The 17,827-nt window shown below is 39.1% G+C and overlaps 3 protein-coding genes and 1 long non-coding RNA gene across 4 annotated transcripts in view; 3 read left to right on the top strand and 1 right to left on the bottom strand.

The window, feature by feature from the left end:
* LOC141766572 (uncharacterized) overlaps positions 1–17,827 on the bottom strand; it is a 103,509-nt gene that overhangs the window by 16,748 nt on the left and 68,934 nt on the right. The window lies entirely within an intron of this gene.
* LOC141767109 (E3 ubiquitin-protein ligase TRIM21-like) lies at positions 1,343–3,069 on the top strand. Its single transcript, XM_074634351.1, has one exon. It carries the CDS (start codon positions 1,343–1,345, stop codon positions 2,969–2,971), a length of 1,629 nt encoding a protein of 542 aa, XP_074490452.1. The 3' UTR covers positions 2,972–3,069.
* LOC141766863 (zinc-binding protein A33-like) lies at positions 5,353–12,918 on the top strand. The gene is made up of 3 exons (XM_074634039.1): positions 5,353–6,025; positions 6,245–6,792; positions 12,895–12,918. The coding sequence occupies exons 1-3, from the start codon at positions 5,353–5,355 to the stop codon at positions 12,916–12,918; spliced, it is 1,245 nt and encodes a 414-aa protein (XP_074490140.1).
* LOC141767108 (E3 ubiquitin-protein ligase TRIM21-like) lies at positions 15,333–17,441 on the top strand. The gene has a single exon (XM_074634350.1). The coding sequence runs from the start codon at positions 15,333–15,335 to the stop codon at positions 16,989–16,991; it is 1,659 nt and encodes a 552-aa protein (XP_074490451.1). The 3' UTR covers positions 16,992–17,441.

The raw sequence follows: 17,827 nt of genomic DNA, 5'->3' as shown, positions 1-17,827 counted from the left end.
AGAACTCTCCATCTCAGTTTTTTTAACTCCTAATAAAATTCCCCAAGGAGGAGCAACACTGAAAGAGGAGAGCTTCAACGTCAAATTACCTGCAATAAAATCAAAAGTTTGTCTGAGCGACAGCAGAGCTGCAGTCGAGACAAGTCTCTCTGTTTCTCTCTAAAGAAACATTCAGCTGAATCCAGCAGGTTTTTATCCACAACACAGCAGAATCTCTGCCAAACACTGGTGAGTACACTGACCTACAGAGACTACATGCACTCACTCAATAGTTGGTCAAACTGTAGTTAAAACTAGAATCTGACTTGTTTTACCATATAAAGAATATTATGTCATAATAGTGTCGGTTTTGAAAAACAAAAACAAAATGTACATTGTTCCAGAACTACAAATTAGAAGAAAAAAAAACAACCACAGTCACTGAACTCTGGCTAAGGTTAGACAGAATGCAGTCACGAATTTACAGACATTTTCCGACCTGTTTCTTTCCTGTTTTTTAAAAATCAGTTTTGATGCTCCAACATCTTAAGTGAGTTTGTTATACCACACACATACAGATATAAGACAGTAGCAAAATCCAACAACAAATAGAAAAAGTAACACAAGATAATTGTCTAGGCTAAATGCCCTTTGGATTGTCAAACAGAGTACAGTGTCATTTCATGTGACCATTTCTTTTATTGCCTGTAAAGGTCACGTATACAACTGATAAAGCTATTGTGCTGTGTTTCAACAACTGGTATGAACTCACAACCTGAGCTCTACTCAGACAGGAAGTTCCACTCAGGGTAAATGTTTAACTGAGGTCCATCGGAGGCCGTTTCCCATAAAAGTGTTGTAGGTTAATGGCGGCTATTGTGTTAATAACTAGATTAAGTCTTTGACATATAATTTCTTCCCCAGGCAGCCAAAGTAAACGTTTTGGAATCAAGATCACCATGTTATCATTTATTGTCTGAGTTTGGTGATTTAATAGAAATACCACCACTGAACTGCACTGAGCTCTCCTTCACTTGCAGCATAATCCAAGACCTGACTGTGAAGTGAGCTGTTTTAATAAATCAGAAGCTGAATACATTCAGATTGTGGCCATAAATTGATATAACAACCACAGAGCACATTTGCATTGCACCATTTTCTTACTAAGCTGGTCCTCAGTTACGTAAAATATAACAACAGAATTCAGGATGACTCTCCTTATATTCCACTGATCATAGTTTGATATTTTTTAATGATTAACTTCTCTTATGATTTGACGCTATATAAAAATAAATTCAATTTAATTGAATTGAAATTAATTAAATATTTGTTTTCTCATACATTTTGTCCTCAGAGTGTAGATATGTCTGCTGCCAGCTGTCTGCTGACTGAAGATCAGTTTCTGTGCTCCATCTGTCTGGATGTGTTCACTGATCCAGTCACCACACCATGTGGACACAACTTCTGTAAAACCTGCATCACTCAACACTGGGATATTAAGGTCCCGTGTCAGTGTCCAAACTGTAAAGAGGTTTTCAACAATAGACCTGAGCTGCGGGTCAATAATTTCATCTCTGAGATGGCTGCTCAGTTCAGACAGTCAGCTCAACAGAAAGCCAGCAGCAGCAGCTCAGAGCAACAAGCTGCCAAACCAGGAGAAGTTCCCTGTGACGTCTGCACTGGAACCAAACTGAAGGCCCTGAAGTCCTGCCTGGTGTGTCTGGTCTCCTACTGTGAGACTCACCTGGAGCCTCATCTGACAATGTCAGGCCTGAAAAGACATCAGCTAATCGACCCTGTGGAGAACCTGGAAGGCAGGATGTGTACGAAGCACGATAAACTGCTGGAGCTGTTCTGTAAGACTGACCAGATGTGTGTCTGCATGCTCTGCACTGTTTTAGACCACAAGACACATGATGTTGTTCCTCTGAAAGAAGGATATGAAGGAAAGAAGGCCGAGCTGGAGGCTGAAATTCAGCAGATGATCCAGAAGAGACGACTGAAGATTCAGGAGATGAAACACTCAGTGGGGCACAGTAAGGAAGATGCAGACAGAGAGATAGCAGATGGTGTTCAGGTCTTCACCGCTCTGAAGGAGTCTGTTGAGAGAAGCCAGGCCGAGCTCATCGACACGATCAAAGAGAAGCAGAGAAAGACAGAGAAACAGGCTGAAGGCTTCATCAAAGAGCTGGAACAGGAAATCTCTGAACTGAAGAAGAGAAGCACTGAGGTGGAGCAGCTCTTACTCTCTGAAGACCACCTCCACCTCCTCCAAGGCTTCACGTCCCTGAACGCTCTACCCACCAAAACCTGGACAGAAGTCAGCGTCCGTCCATCTTCATATGAGGGGACTGTGGTGAGAGCTGTGAATCAGCTGGAGGAGACGCTCAGTAAACAGATGAAGAAGCTGTTTGAGGCCGAGCTGAAGAGGGTCCAGCAGTCTGCAGAGGAAGTGACACTTGATCCTGATACAGCAAATCCCTGGCTCATCCTGTCTGATGATGGAAAACAAGTTAAAGATGGTGATGTAAAGAAGAATCTCCCAGACAACCCAGAGAGATTTACTTGTCCCTGTGTCTTAGCAAAACAGAGTTTCTCTTCAGGAAGGTTTTACTTCGAGGTTCAGGTTAAAGGGAAGACTGAGTGGGATTTAGGAGTGGCCAGAGAGTCGATCAACAGGAAGGGAGACATCACACTGACTCCTCAGAATGGCTACTGGACTATATGGTTGAGGAATAAAAGTGAGTACAAAGCTCTTGCTGGCCCTCCAGTCTGTCTCTCTCTGAAGTCTCAGCCTGAGAAGGTGGGGGTGTTTGTGGATTATGAGGAGGGTCTTGTCTCCTTTTATGATGTTGATGCTGCAGCTCTTATCTACTCCTTTACTGGCTGCTGCTTCACTGAGAAACTCTACCCATACTTTAGTCCCAGTCTTAACTATGGTGGTAAAAACTCTGCCCCTCTGATCATCTCTCCTGTCAATCACACTGAGTAGAACAACCAAAGATTCACTTTCATTTGATGTAATAAATATGTATTTATTGGTGATATACAATTTAAACATTGTTGTTTAAACAGATTTTTTCTTTTTCCCTGAAAATGTTTTCATTTGATGTGTCACATTGCTACTTATTACTACAACACACAGATTTTACCACACTGATTGATATTACCTAATGTAGTCTAATTTATTCTAATAACTGCATTACCTGCCTTCAAGACTGTTAAATCATCAAAAAAAATGTTTGCAGAAATCAGAAGCATTTGTACGTGTCAAATTCAAATTGTTTGTTATCTGATCATTGTGTATATAAGAAGTGTTGCATTCTGGCACAAATTTCTTAAAAGTAGTTTGTGAATAAGACAAAAGTAATTTACTTTTCTCTCTTTTTCTTTTTAAATAAACAAAAGCAAACTAAGTTTTTATTGTGTCTGATTAAGTTATTTTGTTTTTGATTGATATCAAAGTTGAAAATACAGCTGATGGTGTTTCTATAATGACACCAAATAATGTGATTTAAAAACACCATCAGCTGTTCTCAGACTGACTTCAGTTGATGAGCTCCAACACCCACCACATTTGAGATAGTTGGTAGTGTAAGATTATGTAGTGCTGGGACTTGCTACTGAAAATGGCATCTGAGCCCTGAACTCCGCTCATGGACTCAACGTTTACAGTAACTATAGGCTACTGTAGCCCATGACCCATGACGTCACCAGGTCGACAAAACCGCAGCGTCAGCTGTTCTCTCTTTCTCTTTTTGGTCTCTCTCTTTTCTCTTCACCTCGGCTCTGCTCTCCACACTGGTGGAGCTCTGAGCACCGTGCAGTCTGCTTGGAGCAGACACATCAGACTCCTTTCTCCTCGCAGGGACGCAAGAGTCTGCCTGAAAACATGCCTGTTAAGTACGCTCCGCTAACAGAGAGCAAACAGGCTTAGTAGCGGCTACGGCACAGTCTGCCCGCTGACGGTAAAACCACCGGAGCAAAGAAGCCAGTTTAGCGCCAACCTAACTGGACCCTGCAAGGAAACAAAGACTGAAGCGACCGGTTTCCTTCAATCTGCACCATCTCAACGCAGCACAGCAAAGACATTGCATTCTCATGGTACTAGCTAACAAGCATGAAAGATGCCATCCCATTGAGTCAATTCCATAGATTACAGAGAATTTGTGACACAAAGGAATCTTTTGATAACCAAGTGAGCATAATGAAGTAACGTTTTAAACAAAGAGGATATGAAGATAAATGTCTAGATGCAGCCTTACAACAGGTGACAACAAAACCACAAGGGGATAGAAAGACAACAAACAAACCAAGTGCTGTCTGTGTTATAAACTTTACTGATAGATCAAATAAATGAATTATAATCAGAATCTTGTAACTAAAAGTATTAAATTAAAATAGGCTTCTATGAAGTTTGTGTGTCTTTGATTTGTCTTATTATATATGCTTTTCATTTCCCATTAAAGTGTCTAGGTTAATGCTTGCTAATGTATTAATAATTCCACTCTCAGCATGAACTGACTGCATAATATGCTGTCTTAATAAATCAGACGCTGAATATATGCCATCAAATTCACTGACGACCACAGCACATATTTGCGTTGCACCATTTTATTATTATTATTATTATTATTTTTTTAAAGTTTGTGTGTCTTTGATTTGTCTTACTATATATGCTTTTCATTTCCCATAAACGTGTGTAGGTTAAAGTGGCAGTAGGCAGTATATTTTTGGCATCATTTGGCAAAATTCCATAATAACCTTTCAGCATATTGTAATTCAAGTGTTCTGAGAGATAACTAGACTTCTGCACCTCATCATGGCTCTGTTTTCAGGCTTTAAAAAATCTTGGCCAATCACAGGTCGTTTCATTGAGAGAGCGTTCCTATTGGCTATGCTCCGGTCATGTGACCAGAGCTTGGTGTTCCTTCAACTGATTTCACAATGGCGGCCGTGTCACAAACTTTCTCATTTTACAGCTAAACCGTGCACTACAAGATGATCCTGAAAACATTTGAGGCGAGAAATAGGCAGTAACAGAATATTGATTCATATTTGATCAGCGCTGCGTAGTTTGACCATTTGGTCGGAGTTCGAGAGTGATTGACATCCGGCTCTCATAGACGGCAGCGGAACAGCGGACCTCAGATCAGCTCTTACTGCTTGTTTTCCTCTGGTTTGTGAAATCTTGCAGATGCCGTTAGGAGCACCGGAGGACACAGAGGAACATGATTTTTTTCAGGTTTCCTGTTTCATGTACTACTATCAGGATATAGCGACCGTTTTATTTATTTATTTTATTAAACAAATAAGTAAAAGATAGGTAATTACAGTTTTGTTTTTCACTCTTTTTGTCCTCAGAGTGTAGATATGTCTGCTGCCAGCTGTCTGCTGACTGAAGATCAGTTTCTGTGCTCCATCTGTCTGGATGTGTTCACTGATCCAGTCACCATACCATGTGGACACAACTTCTGTAAAACCTGCATTACTAAACACTGGGATATTAATGTCCTATGCCAGTGTCCCAACTGTAAAGAGGTTTTCAACATCAGACCTGAGCTGCGGGTCAATACTTTGATCTCCGTGGTGGCTGCTCAGTTCAGACAGTCAGCTCAACAGAAAGCCAGCAGCAGCAGCTCAGAGCAACAAGCTCCCAGACCAGGAGAAGTTCCCTGTGACGTCTGCACTGGAACCAAACTGAAGGCCCGGAAGTCCTGCTTGATGTGTCTGGCCTCCTACTGTGAGACTCACCTGGAGCCTCATCTGACAGCTTTACGTCTGAAAAGACACCAGCTGATCGACCCAGTGGAGAACCTGGAAGGCAGGATGTGTACGAAGCACGATAAACTGCTGGAGCTGTTCTGTAAGACCGACCAGATGTGTGTCTGCATGCTCTGCACTATTTCAGACCACATTACACATGATGTTGTTCCTCTCAAAGAAGGGTATGAAAAAAAGAAGGCCGAGCTGGAGGCTGAAATTCAGCAGATGATCCAGAAGAGACGACTGAAGATTCAGGAGATGAAACACTCAGTGGAGCTCAGTAAGGAAGATGCAGACAGAGAGATAGCAGATGGTGTTCAGGTCTTCACCGCTCTGAAGGAGTCTGTTGAGAGAAACCAGGCCGAGCTCATCGATGGGATCAAAGAGAAGCAGAGAAAGACAGAGAAACAGGCTGAATGCTTCATCAAAGAGCTGGAACAGGAAATCTCTGAGCTGAAGAAGAGAAGCACTGAGGAGGAGCAGCTCTCATGCTCTGAAGACCACCTCCACCTCCTCCAAAGCTTCACGTCCCTGAACGCTCTACCCACCAAGGACTGGACAGACGTCAGCGTCCATCCACTACATGAAGGGACAGTAAGGAGAGCTGTGGTACAGCTGGAAGAGACGCTCAGTAAACAGATGAAGAAGCTGCTTGCTGAGGCCGAGCTGAATAGGGTCCAGCAGTCTGCAGTAGATGTGACACTTGATCCTGATACAGCACATCCCAACCTCATCCTGTCTGATGATGGAAAACAAGTAAACATGGGTGATGTAAAGAAGAATCTCCCAGACAACCCAGAGAGATTTGATACTGGTATTTGTGTCTTAGCAAAGCAGAGTTTCTCTTCCGGAAGATTTTACTACGAGGTTCAGGTTAAAGGGAAGACTGAGTGGTCTTTAGGAGTGGCCAGAGAGTCGATCAACAGGAAGGGAGACATCTTGCTGAGCCCTCAGATTGGCTACTGGTTAATATATTTGAGGAATGAAGAGTACTACGCTCTTGCTGGCCCTTCAGTCTGTCTCTCTATGGAGTCTCAACCTGAGAAGGTGGGGGTGTTTGTGGATTATGAGGAGGGTCTGGTCTCCTTTTATGATGTTGATGCTGCAGCTCTTATCTACTCCTTTACTGGCTGCTGCTTCACTGAGAAACTCTACCTATTCTTCGGTCCCCGAAATAGCAGTGGTGGTAAAAACACTACCCCTCTGATCCTCTCTCCTGTCAATCACACTGAGTAAAACAACCATTTAATTTTGTACAATGAAATTCACCATCACTTTATGTAATAAATGTATATTTGCTTGTGATGTATGGTGTAGACATTGTTGATTTGGTTGATAGAGGCGACCTTGGACAGAAGCTTGTGAAATGCATCCTGGTTCATGTAGGCGCTGCCGGCACAGCTCTGCGAGCAAGAGAAATCAGTTTTCTGGGTCAATATAGCAGCACTGAGGAATGTATTGCTTCAATTGACTACATTTACCATCAACACTGATTGTACATCCACATAAAACGAGCCAAATTTTTCCTTTTAAATGTTTGGGTGCCACATTTAAAACTTTTTATTGTCTGATCATTGTGTATAAGAAATGTTGCATACTCGCACCAATTACTGAGGTATTTCATGAATAACACAAAATTAATTTTCCTCTTCTCTCCTTTTCTTTTTAAATAAAAAAAAAGCTAAATAAAGTTTTATTGTGTCTGATAAGTCATTTGTTTTTGATTCATATCAAAGCTGAGAAACAGCTGATGATGTTTGGAATGACATCTGAGGATGCTCTCTAGTGGCGTTCATAACAAACTGCAGCCTGTGGTCATATGAGGTCCTCTTAAATAAGTACACAGTCTGATGCTGAAGCAGATTACGTGAATGCAGGAGCACAAAATCAAAGTCTAATTGGTAAAAGTACTTTGTCTAAAGTAACTGATGAGCTTTTTTGTGAGTTCTGTAGTTTTTTGAGCTCATTTTAAAATCAGCAACTTTACTTTCACTTAAGAACACGTTTAATTAAAATGTATTTTACATCAACTATTTCTAAAAAGGGAGAATCACAGAGAAGCCCATCAATCTACAGCTGTGGTCCAATCAGAACTCTCTATCTCAGTTTTTTTTCCTCCTAATGAAATTCCCCAAGGAGGAAATAAAACCTCACTGACAGAGCTACACTGAGAGGAGGAGCAACACTGAAAGAGGAGAGCTGCATTTCAGGAAATGAAAGTGAAAGTTTGTCTGAGTGACAGCAGAGCTGCAGTCGAGACAAGTCTCTGTGTTTCTCTCTAAAGAAACATTCAACTGAATCCAGCAGGTTTTTATCGACAACACAGCAGAATCTCTGCCAAACACTGGTGAGTACACTGACCTACAGAGACTAAATACACTAACTGTCAAGATTTAGTAGAAACCAGAAACCACAACAAAGAAAAAAACAGCAGATAAACTAGTCATGCTAAAAGCTAACTAGTGTAGTGTTAACCTGGCACACAGACATCTTGGAAATGTTGTTATGAGAACACAAAATCACATGACCCACCAGGATGTTCAGTTTGTGTCACTTAGAGACTTCATGAGTTAAAGTCAAGGATAAAGCTTTATAAGGAACTTTCCAGAACATTTAAAGGACGTGTGACACCTGTGTCACCGTGGGTATAAATTCACTCTAATAACATATTAGCAGCAGGGTAACAGTGTTATGATATAATTTAAAGAGGACCTATTATGCTTATTTTTTCAGGTGCATACATTTCAGGTATTTGGGGTTTCTACTGGAACATGTTTACATGCTTTAATGTTTAAACAATGCTTTACTTTTCTCATACTGGCTGTGCTGCAGCACCTCTTTTCACCATCTGTCTGAAACACTCTGTTTGACGTCCTGCCCCAGCCCAGTCTGCTCTGATTGGTCAGCTGGCCCACTCTGTTGTGATTGGTCAACCGAACCAAACAGTTTGGACTCCACTCCAGCTAAGCTCTAACTAGCTTTGTTTGAGGGCATACCAAACTAGCCGTTATACAAATGTCTTACTTGGTGACATCACCATGCTACAGAAGAAAACGTGGGACCTCAAGCGAGGCATTTCAGGCAGTTCAGGAGCAGTGTTTCTGTGGGGGAGAGTAACTCCCTTTGGCGTGGACTTTGGGCTTTGTAACTTTGCGGACCTTTTACATGCACAACAAACTATATAACACACTAAAGAAAAGGGAAAAAACACAACAGCACAGTAGGCCCCCTTTAATGTGTGATGTGACAGTAATGAAGGATCACTTTGTGTTTTGGGGGTTTAAAATTGAATTTTATTCGGATTTTACTTTATTTAAATTATGATATTAACAAGAGCGAGAGGGCTTGGGATGTTATCACTGCAATGCTTAAACCATCAGAAGGGTATCATTGGTTTATTATTATTTTTAAACTATTATTTGAAAAACTAAAAAGCAGCTAAAAGCCAAATGCTACTGTCATAAGTGACTGGCAGCAGGCAGGGATCAGCCAGAGGTAGTCCTAAAAAAATAAAGTAAAACCACAGAGTAAAAAAGGTAGAGTGATCCACTTCCACCGTTTTCAGATCAACTTTAACAGTGAACACTGTTTTTATCTGTGAAACAACACTCGCTAACACTCAACTCTGCAGACCAGTCAGACTTGTTTCCCAGATGGGATTTACAGGAGCCACACCCACGGTTGTGGTGAGGGCAATAAACGATAATTAAATATAGGCCTATATAACTGAAAATACATTATTAGAAAGAAAAAATTGAGCAATTTGGCTGTTATTAATGAACACAATATCTGATTACTGTAAACAAATAGTGGATGAAGAGTTTTGGTTTGTGTTCATTAAACTTGGAACTTGACCATCAATCAGAATCACGACAGGCTGCAAAAACATTTAATTGTGAGTTTGGCTGCATTTACATCAAAGGTGAAAGAAGTACTGAAATATGGAGGACAGAAGCTGCCAAAATAAAAAATGAATTATTAAATTACTCTATGAATAAATTAATTACTCATTGAATGTGCCAAAAATAATATTAAAAATAAATGTAGACATTAATTCATTGATGAAATGTGACAGAAATTGATATTTCTGTTTTAATTTGAATCTTTTGAATTTACCTTTGTATTAATTCCCTTATTTATCTACTATTCTATTTTTATGTATTTATTTATTATTAAATTTATTTATTTATGCATTGTTTTCCGTTTGCAATAATTTATATTATATAAATGTTGCATTCTGGCAGAAATGACTTAAAAGCAGTTTATGAATAATACAAAAGCAATTTACTTTTCTCTCTTTTTATTTTTAAGTAAACAAAAGCAAACTAAAATTTTTATTGTGTCTGATTAAGTTATTTTATTTTTGATTGAAAGCTGAATAAACAGCTGATGGTGTTTCTATAATGATACCAAATAATGTGATTTAAAAACACCATCAGCTGTTCTCAGACTGACTTCAGTTGACAAGCTCCAACACCCATCACATTTGAGATAGTTGGTAGTGTAAGATTATGTAGTGCTATGACTTGCTACTGAAAATGGTGTCTGAGCCATTAAACTCAGTTTCCCAGGATCCTTGAGCCCTGAACTCTGCTCATGGACTCAACGTTTACAGTAACTATAGGCCCATGACGACACCAGGTCGACAAAACTGTTCTCTCTTTTTCTTTTTGGTCTCTTTCTTTTCTCTTCACCTCGGCTCTGCTCTCCACACTGGTGGAGCTCTGAGCACCGTGCAGTCTGCTTGGAGCAGACACATCAGACTCCTTTCTCCTCGCAGGGATGCAAGAGTCTGCCTGAAAACTTCCCTGTTAAGTACGCTCCGCTAACAGAGAGCAAACAAGTTTAGTAGCAGCTACGGCACAGTCTGCCCGCTGACGGTAAAACCACCGGAGCAAAGAAGCCAGTTTAGCGCCAACATAACTGTACCCTGCAAGGAAACAAAGACTGAAGCGACCGGTTTCCTTCAAACTGCACCATCTCAACACAGCACAGCAAAGACATTGCACTCTCATGGTACTAGCTAACAAGCATGAAAGATGCCATCCCATTGAGTCAATTCCATAGATTACAGAGAATTAGTACACAAAGGAATCTTTTGGTAACCAAGTGAGCATAATGAAATCACGTTTTAAACAAAGAGGATATGAAGATAAATGTCTAGATGCAGCCTTACAACAGGTGACAACAAAACCACAAGGGGATAGAAAGACAACAAACAAACCAAGTAATGTCTGTGTTCTAAACTTTACTGATAGATCAAATGAAATAAAACATTCTATCAGAAAGCATTGGCACATTATTTCTAGTGACACTAAAATCGGTCAGTTATTTAATACACCACCAAGAATAACATTCCGTCGAGGAAAGAATTTGAAAGACAAACTGGTACATGCCGATTGTCTTTTTCAAAGACCTAAGACTAGCCTGACCCCTCTACCTGATGGCAATTACTTCTGGGTCTGAGTTGTGTTAAACCAGTGCTACTAGTTTGTAGAGAATAAGTGATATGTGAGAACGCTCTCTGGTGGAGTTAATAAACTGCAGCCTGTGGTCATATGAGGACATGCTCTTAATAAATATCTACACAGTCTGATGCTGGAGCAGATTATATGAAGTCTAATTGGTACAAGTACTCTACGCTTTTTTGTTTGTTTTGTAGTTTTTTGAGCTCATTCTAAAATCAGCAACTTTACTTTCATTTAAGACTTACTTTAAAAGTATTTTACTTTAACTACTTTTACAAATAGAGAATCACAGAAAATGCCATTAATCTACTGCTGTGGTCCAATCAGAAGGATTCTCCATCCGAGTTTTAAAATCTTATTTTAGATAAAGAAAATGAGAAAATGTCCTCAACATTTTGGAGAACAGCAGTGAAGTGCAGAGGGATTAGTTTCTATGATGGATCATAGACTGTATAGTGTATGGAGATAAATACTGAAATGATTACAGTCAGAATGACACATTGGCAGAGGTAGGAAGTATTACATTTACTTAGTCATTTTGTTTTAAGTAATTGTGCGGCTATTTTGCATGACCTAAAATCTTTCCATTTTGTAGTAGCGTTGAAGGATTTCCTTTGATTTTAAAATTATTACTTCCTGGGAACATATCACTCTTTTCCTAATTATAAACCATCTGTGTGTTTTCTTAGACACACTATGGATTTTCCAGTCGTGGAATGTAATTAAGGCCGACTACTCTCTCTGATTGAGGAGCTTTTTCTAAAATAAAATAAAGGGTTCTCTGATAGAAATACTTTACTTTTTTTGAAACCTCAAAATCACAGAGAAGCCTACATTGTGTTCCAGTGACAAAAGATTTTCATCTCAGTTTTTCTTTACTTTTTTATATCCTGTAATGTGATCAGTAAGAAATCTGTCACATGAAGAAAAGATGATGAACAGTTTGTAAAGCAGCAGAAAAATTGCAGGATAAACAGTGAGCTGAACATTGGAGTGTTTGTGGGATTGTAGAGGGACTGTAGAGGAAGCGTTGTAGCCTGTTGATCAAAACATACAGGATGTTCTTGAATATCTTGCACTGACCTATTTTGTTCTGTTGTCTGTTTGTACTTGTATGTTGTTTTGGCTGCTTTACTTCCACTGTAGAAAAAGAAGAAGAAACAAAAAGTAAAAAAACTCATCTTGTTCCAAAGCCATGTTAAGGTATTTCAATAAAGCCTCACTGACAGAGCTACACTGAGAGGAGGAGCAACACTGAAAGAGGAGAGCTGCATTTGAGGAAATGAAAGTGAAAGTTTGTCTGAGTGACAGCAGAGCTGCAGTCGAGACAAGCCTCTGTGTTTCTCTCTAAAGAAACATTCAACTGAATCCAGCAGGTTTTTATCAACAACACAGCAGAATCTCTGCCAAACACTGGTGAGTACACTGACCTACAGAGACTAAATACACTAACTGTCAAGATTTAGTTGAAACCAGAAACCACAACAAAGAAAAAAACAGCAGATAAACTAGTCATGCTAAAAGCTAACTGGTGTAGTTTAGATTCCTTTTGGAGTACAGTATCTGATTTAATGATTATAAAAGGTACCAAATTTAGGTTTTACCACTTATAGCTGTTACACACTTTGGTAAACAGCCGTGAACTTCAAACCCTTTCCTCTCAACTTCTCTGTTTCTGTAGCTGCTGTCTGCCTTTGTAAGCTGATCATATTTACTGTGTTTCAACAACCGGTATGAACTCAAAACTTCAGCTCTACTCAGACAGGAAGTTCCTCAATATAGGCCTATATAACTGAAAAGCCATTATTAGAAAGAAAAAATGGAGCAATTTGTCTGTTATTAATGAACACAATATCTGATTACTGTAAACAAGTAGTGGATGAAGAGTTTTGGTTTGTGTTCATTAAACTTGGAACTTGACCATCAATCAGAATCACGACAGGCTGCAAAAACATTTAATTGTGAGTTTGGCTGCATTTACATCAAAGGTGAAAGAAGTACTGAAATATGGAGGACAGAAGCTGCCAAAATCAAAAATTAATTATTAAATTGCGCTATAAATAAATAAATTTCTCATTGAATGTACCAAAAATAATATTAAAAATAAATGTAGACATTAATTAATTGATGAAATGTGACAGAAATTGATATTTCTGTTTTAATATGCATCTTTTGTATTTACATTTGTATTAATTCAACTATTTATCTACTCTAATATTTAATTTTCCTTTTTTTATTTATTTTCATTTACTTAAATGTATTTTTTTATTTTTACATTTATTTTGAATCAGTTAAAAATCATTTTTAAATGTATTTATTAATTATTACATTTTAATTGATTCATTCATTGTTTTCCCTTTGCAATATTCCCCCTATTTATTTTGCCAAAGTTATTTATTTCTGTATTCTTTTCTTTATACAATTCCTTTTACATGTCTTTATGCATTTCTGCTTCACTATGTAAATGAGTGGGCTGTCATTCAACATGTGTCATCATGGGGTCAACTTGAGTGCAGATTGACTGTACAAAGCGAGCTAACGCTGTCTGCTTATCAACTCCAGTCTTCATCCCCGGCTCCATACAGTGGGTTGTCAGTCTACGGCTGGTTGAATTGTCCGACTGGTAAAGGTGTGCAGACCAACCAACTGGAGCTTAACTGTTTAACTCTTTCGCGGACCCCCAAGGTTGAGCTTGTTCAGAGTGAGAACCTCCAGGCCGAAGCCGCCAAGCCCTTTCTCTCCATTGTAGTGTACTGTACGTAGCCGGAGATGAAGACTGGAGTTAATAAGCAGAGAGCGTTTGCTAGCTAGCATGCTAACATGTAAAGTCGATCAATGCACTCTGATGTCGATCAACCAATAGGCGAACAGTTGACCCCATGACTCAAGTTGAATGACAGCCCCCTCATTTGTATAATGAAGCAGAATTACATAAAGAAATGTAAAAAAAGAAACGTCTAAAGAAAAGAATACAGAAATAAATAAGTTTGGGGAAATAATAGGGGGAACTTGCAAAGGGAAAATAATGGATAGATAAATAAATACATAAATTAATTAATAATGATTAAATATATTTAATAGTATATATTAAATTAATAAAATATAAATGAAAAATTAAATAAATAAATATAAGTTTATAAAAAAATAAAAGGGAAAATTAGTAGAGTAGATAAATAGGGGAATTAATACAAATATAAATGAATAAAGTAAATTAAAACAATTTATTTTACAATTCATCAATTAATTAATGCCTACACTTATTTTTAATATTATTTTGGTACATTTAATGACATATTTATTTATTTATCGAGTAATTTACTCATTTGGTTATTTAGTTTTGATTTTGACAGGTTCGGCCCTCCATACTGAGATCTTTTACTTGAGTAAAAGTAGTAATACCACAGTTCAGAAATACACTGTTACAAGTAAAAGTCATGCATTCAAAATGTTACTTCAGTAAAAGTGCTAAAGTATAAACATCAAAATATAGTAAAGTACTAAAAGTTAAAAGTACTCATTATGCTGAAAAGTTCATTTCAAAATAATATATATTATGTTATTGGATCATTATTATTGATGCATTAATGTGTTCATCACTTTAATGTTGCAGCTGGTAAAGGTGTAGCTCATTTTAACAACTTTACATATTGCTGGGTAGCTTAGTCCAAAATAAATACATCATAATATTAGTTGACTTAAATTTTGTATTATAATCAGAATCTTGCAACTAAAAGTATTAAATTAATATAGGCTTCTATAAAGTTTGTGTGTCTTTGATTTGTCTTATTATATATGCTTTTCATTTCCCATAAACGTGTGTATGTTAATGCTTGCTAATGTATTACTAATTCCACTCCCAGCATGAACTGACTGCATAATATGCTGTCTTAATAAATCAGAGGCTGAATATATGCCATCAAATTCATTGACGACCACAGCACATATTTGCGTTGCACCATTTTTTAAATAAATATGGCCCTCAGTTGGATGCAATATAACTGCGTTCAGGATGACTCTCATTATATTCCACTAACCATTGTTTGATTTTATTAAACAAATAAGTAAAAGATAGGTAATTACAGTTTTGTTTTTCACTCTTTTTGTCCTCAGAGTGTAGATATGTCTGCTGCCAGCTGTCTGCTGACTGAAGATCAGTTTCTGTGCTCCATCTGTCTGGATGTGTTCACTGATCCAGTCGCCATACCATGTGGACACAACTTCTGTAAAACCTGCATCACTCAACACTGGGATATTAATGTCCTATGCCAGTGTCCCAACTGTAAAGAGGTTTTTAACACTTTCCCTGAGCTGCGGGTCAATACTTTCATCTCTGAGATGGCTGCTCAGTTCAGACAGTCAGCTCAACAGAAAGCCAGCAGCAGCAGCTCAGAGCAACAAGCTGCCAAACCAGGTGAAGTTCCCTGTGACGTCTGCACTGGAACCAAACTGAAGGCCCTGAAGTCCTGCCTGGTGTGTCTGGTCTCCTACTGTGAGACTCACCTGGAGCCTCATCTGACAAGGTCAGGCCTGAAAAGACATCAGCTGATCGACCCTGTGGAGAACCTGGAAGGCAGGATGTGTACGAAGCACGATAAACTGCTGGAGCTGTTCTGTAAGACCGACCAGATGTGTGTCTGCATGCTCTGCACTGTTTTAGACCACAAGACACATGATGTTGTTCCTCTGAAAGAAGGATATGAAAGAAAGAAGGCCGAGCTGGGGAAGACAGAGGATGAAATTCAGCAGATGATCCAGAAGAGACGACTGAAGATTCAGGAGATGAAACACTCAGTGGGGCTCAGTAAGGAAGATGCAGACAGAGAGATAGCAGATGGTGTTCAGGTCTTCACCGCTCTGAAGGAGTCTGTTGAGAGAAGCCAGGCCGAGCTCATCAACACGATCCAAGAGAAGCAGAGAAAGACAGAGAAACAGGCTGAAGGCTTCATCAAAGAGCTGGAACAGGAAATCTCTGAGCTGAAGAAGAGAAGCACTGAAGTGGAGCAGCTCTTACTCTCTGAAGACCACCTCCACCTCCTCCAAGGCTTCCCGTCCCTGAACGCTGCTCCACCCACCAAAAACTGGACAGAAGTCAGCGTCCGTCCATCTTCATATGAGGGGACTGTGGTGAGAGCTGTGAATCAGCTGGAGGAGACACTCAGTAAACAAATGAAGAAGCTGCTTGAGGCCGAGCTGAAGAAGGTCCAGCTGAAGAGGGTCCAGCAGTCTGCAGTAGATGTGACACTTGATCCTGATACAGCACAGCCCAACCTCATCCTGTCTGATGATGGAAAACAACTTAAACATGGTGATGTAAAGAAGAATCTCCCAAACAATCCAGAGAGATTTGATACTAGTGTTTGTGTCTTAGCAAAGCAGAGTTTCTCTTCAGAAAGATTTTACTACGAGGTTCAGGTTAAAGGGAAGACTGAGTGGGCTTTAGGAGTGGCCAGAGAGTCGATCAACAGGAAGGGAAGCAACAAGCCGAGCCCTAAGATTGGCTACTGGTTAATATATTTGAGGAATGAAAATGAGTACAAAGCTTTTGCTGGCCCTCCAGTCCATCTCTCTCCGGAGTCTCAGCCTGAGAAGGTGGGGGTGTTTGTGGATTATGAGAAGGGTCTGGTCTCCTTTTATGATGTTGATGCTGCAGCTCTTATCTACTCCTTTACTGGCTGCTGCTTCACTGAGAAACTCTACCCATTCTTCGGTCCTCGAAATAACAGTGGTGGTAAAAACTCTGCCCCTCTGATCCTCTCTCCTGTCAATCACACTGAGTAAAACAACCATTTCATCATCACTTAATGTAATAAATGTATATTTGCTTGTGATGTATGGTGTAGACATTGTTGATTTAGTTGATGGAGTCGACCTTGGACAGAAGCTTGTGAAATGCATCCTGGTTCATGTAGGCGCTGCCGGCACAGCTCTGCGAGCAAGAGAAATCAGTTTTCTGGGTCAATATAGCAGCACTGAGGAATTTATTGCTTCAATTGACTACATTTACCATCAACACTGATTGTACATCCACATAAAACAAGCCAAATTTTTCCTTTTAAATGTTTGGGTGCCAGATTTAAAACTTTTTATTGTCTGATCATTGTGTATAAGAAATGTTGCATACTCGCACCAATTACTGAGGTATTTCATGAATAAGAAAAATGTATTTTGTTTCTCTCCTTTTCTTTTTAAATAAAAAAAAAAGCTAAATAAAGTTTTATTGTTTCTGATAAGTCATTTGTTTTTGATTCTTATCAAAGCTTAGAAACAGCTGATGATGTTTGGAATGACATCTGAGGATGCTCTCTAGTGGCGTTCATAACAAACTGCAGCCTGTGGTCATATGAGGTCCTCTTAAATAAGTACACAGTCTGATGCTGAAGCAGATTACATGAATGCAGGAGCACAAAATCAAAATCTAATTGGTAAAAGTACTTTGTTTAAAGTAACTGATGAGCTTTTTGGTTTGTTCTGTAGTTTTTTGAGCTCATTCTAAAATCAGCAACTTTACTTTCACTTAAGAACACGTTTAATTAAAATGTATTTTACATCAACTATTTCTAAAAAGGGAGAATCACAGAGAAGCCCATCAATCTACAGCTGTGGTCCAATCAGAA

Source organism: Sebastes fasciatus, chromosome 4 (genome assembly GCF_043250625.1).
Source record: "Sebastes fasciatus isolate fSebFas1 chromosome 4, fSebFas1.pri, whole genome shotgun sequence".
Classification (NCBI taxonomy): Eukaryota; Metazoa; Chordata; class Actinopteri; order Perciformes; family Sebastidae; genus Sebastes; species Sebastes fasciatus.
Note: the sequence above shows the minus strand (reverse complement) of the source record. Positions and strands in the feature narration are given on the sequence as shown.

Excerpts from the sequence above, each read along its gene's own strand:
- LOC141767108 (XM_074634350.1), top strand. The coding sequence starts at position 15,333 with ATGTCTGCTGCCAGCTGTCTGCTGACTGAAGATCAGTTTCTGTGCTCC.
- LOC141767109 (XM_074634351.1), top strand. The coding sequence starts at position 1,343 with ATGTCTGCTGCCAGCTGTCTGCTGACTGAAGATCAGTTTCTGTGCTCC.
- LOC141766863 (XM_074634039.1), top strand. The coding sequence starts at position 5,353 with ATGTCTGCTGCCAGCTGTCTGCTGACTGAAGATCAGTTTCTGTGCTCC. Across the intron at positions 6,026-6,244 it reads GAAACACTCAGTGGAGCTCA|ACCACCTCCACCTCCTCCAA; the intron begins GTAAGGAAGATG and ends CATGCTCTGAAG. Across the intron at positions 6,793-12,894 it reads TGGAGTCTCAACCTGAGAAG|CTGCTGTCTGCCTTTGTAAG; the intron begins GTGGGGGTGTTT and ends CTGTTTCTGTAG.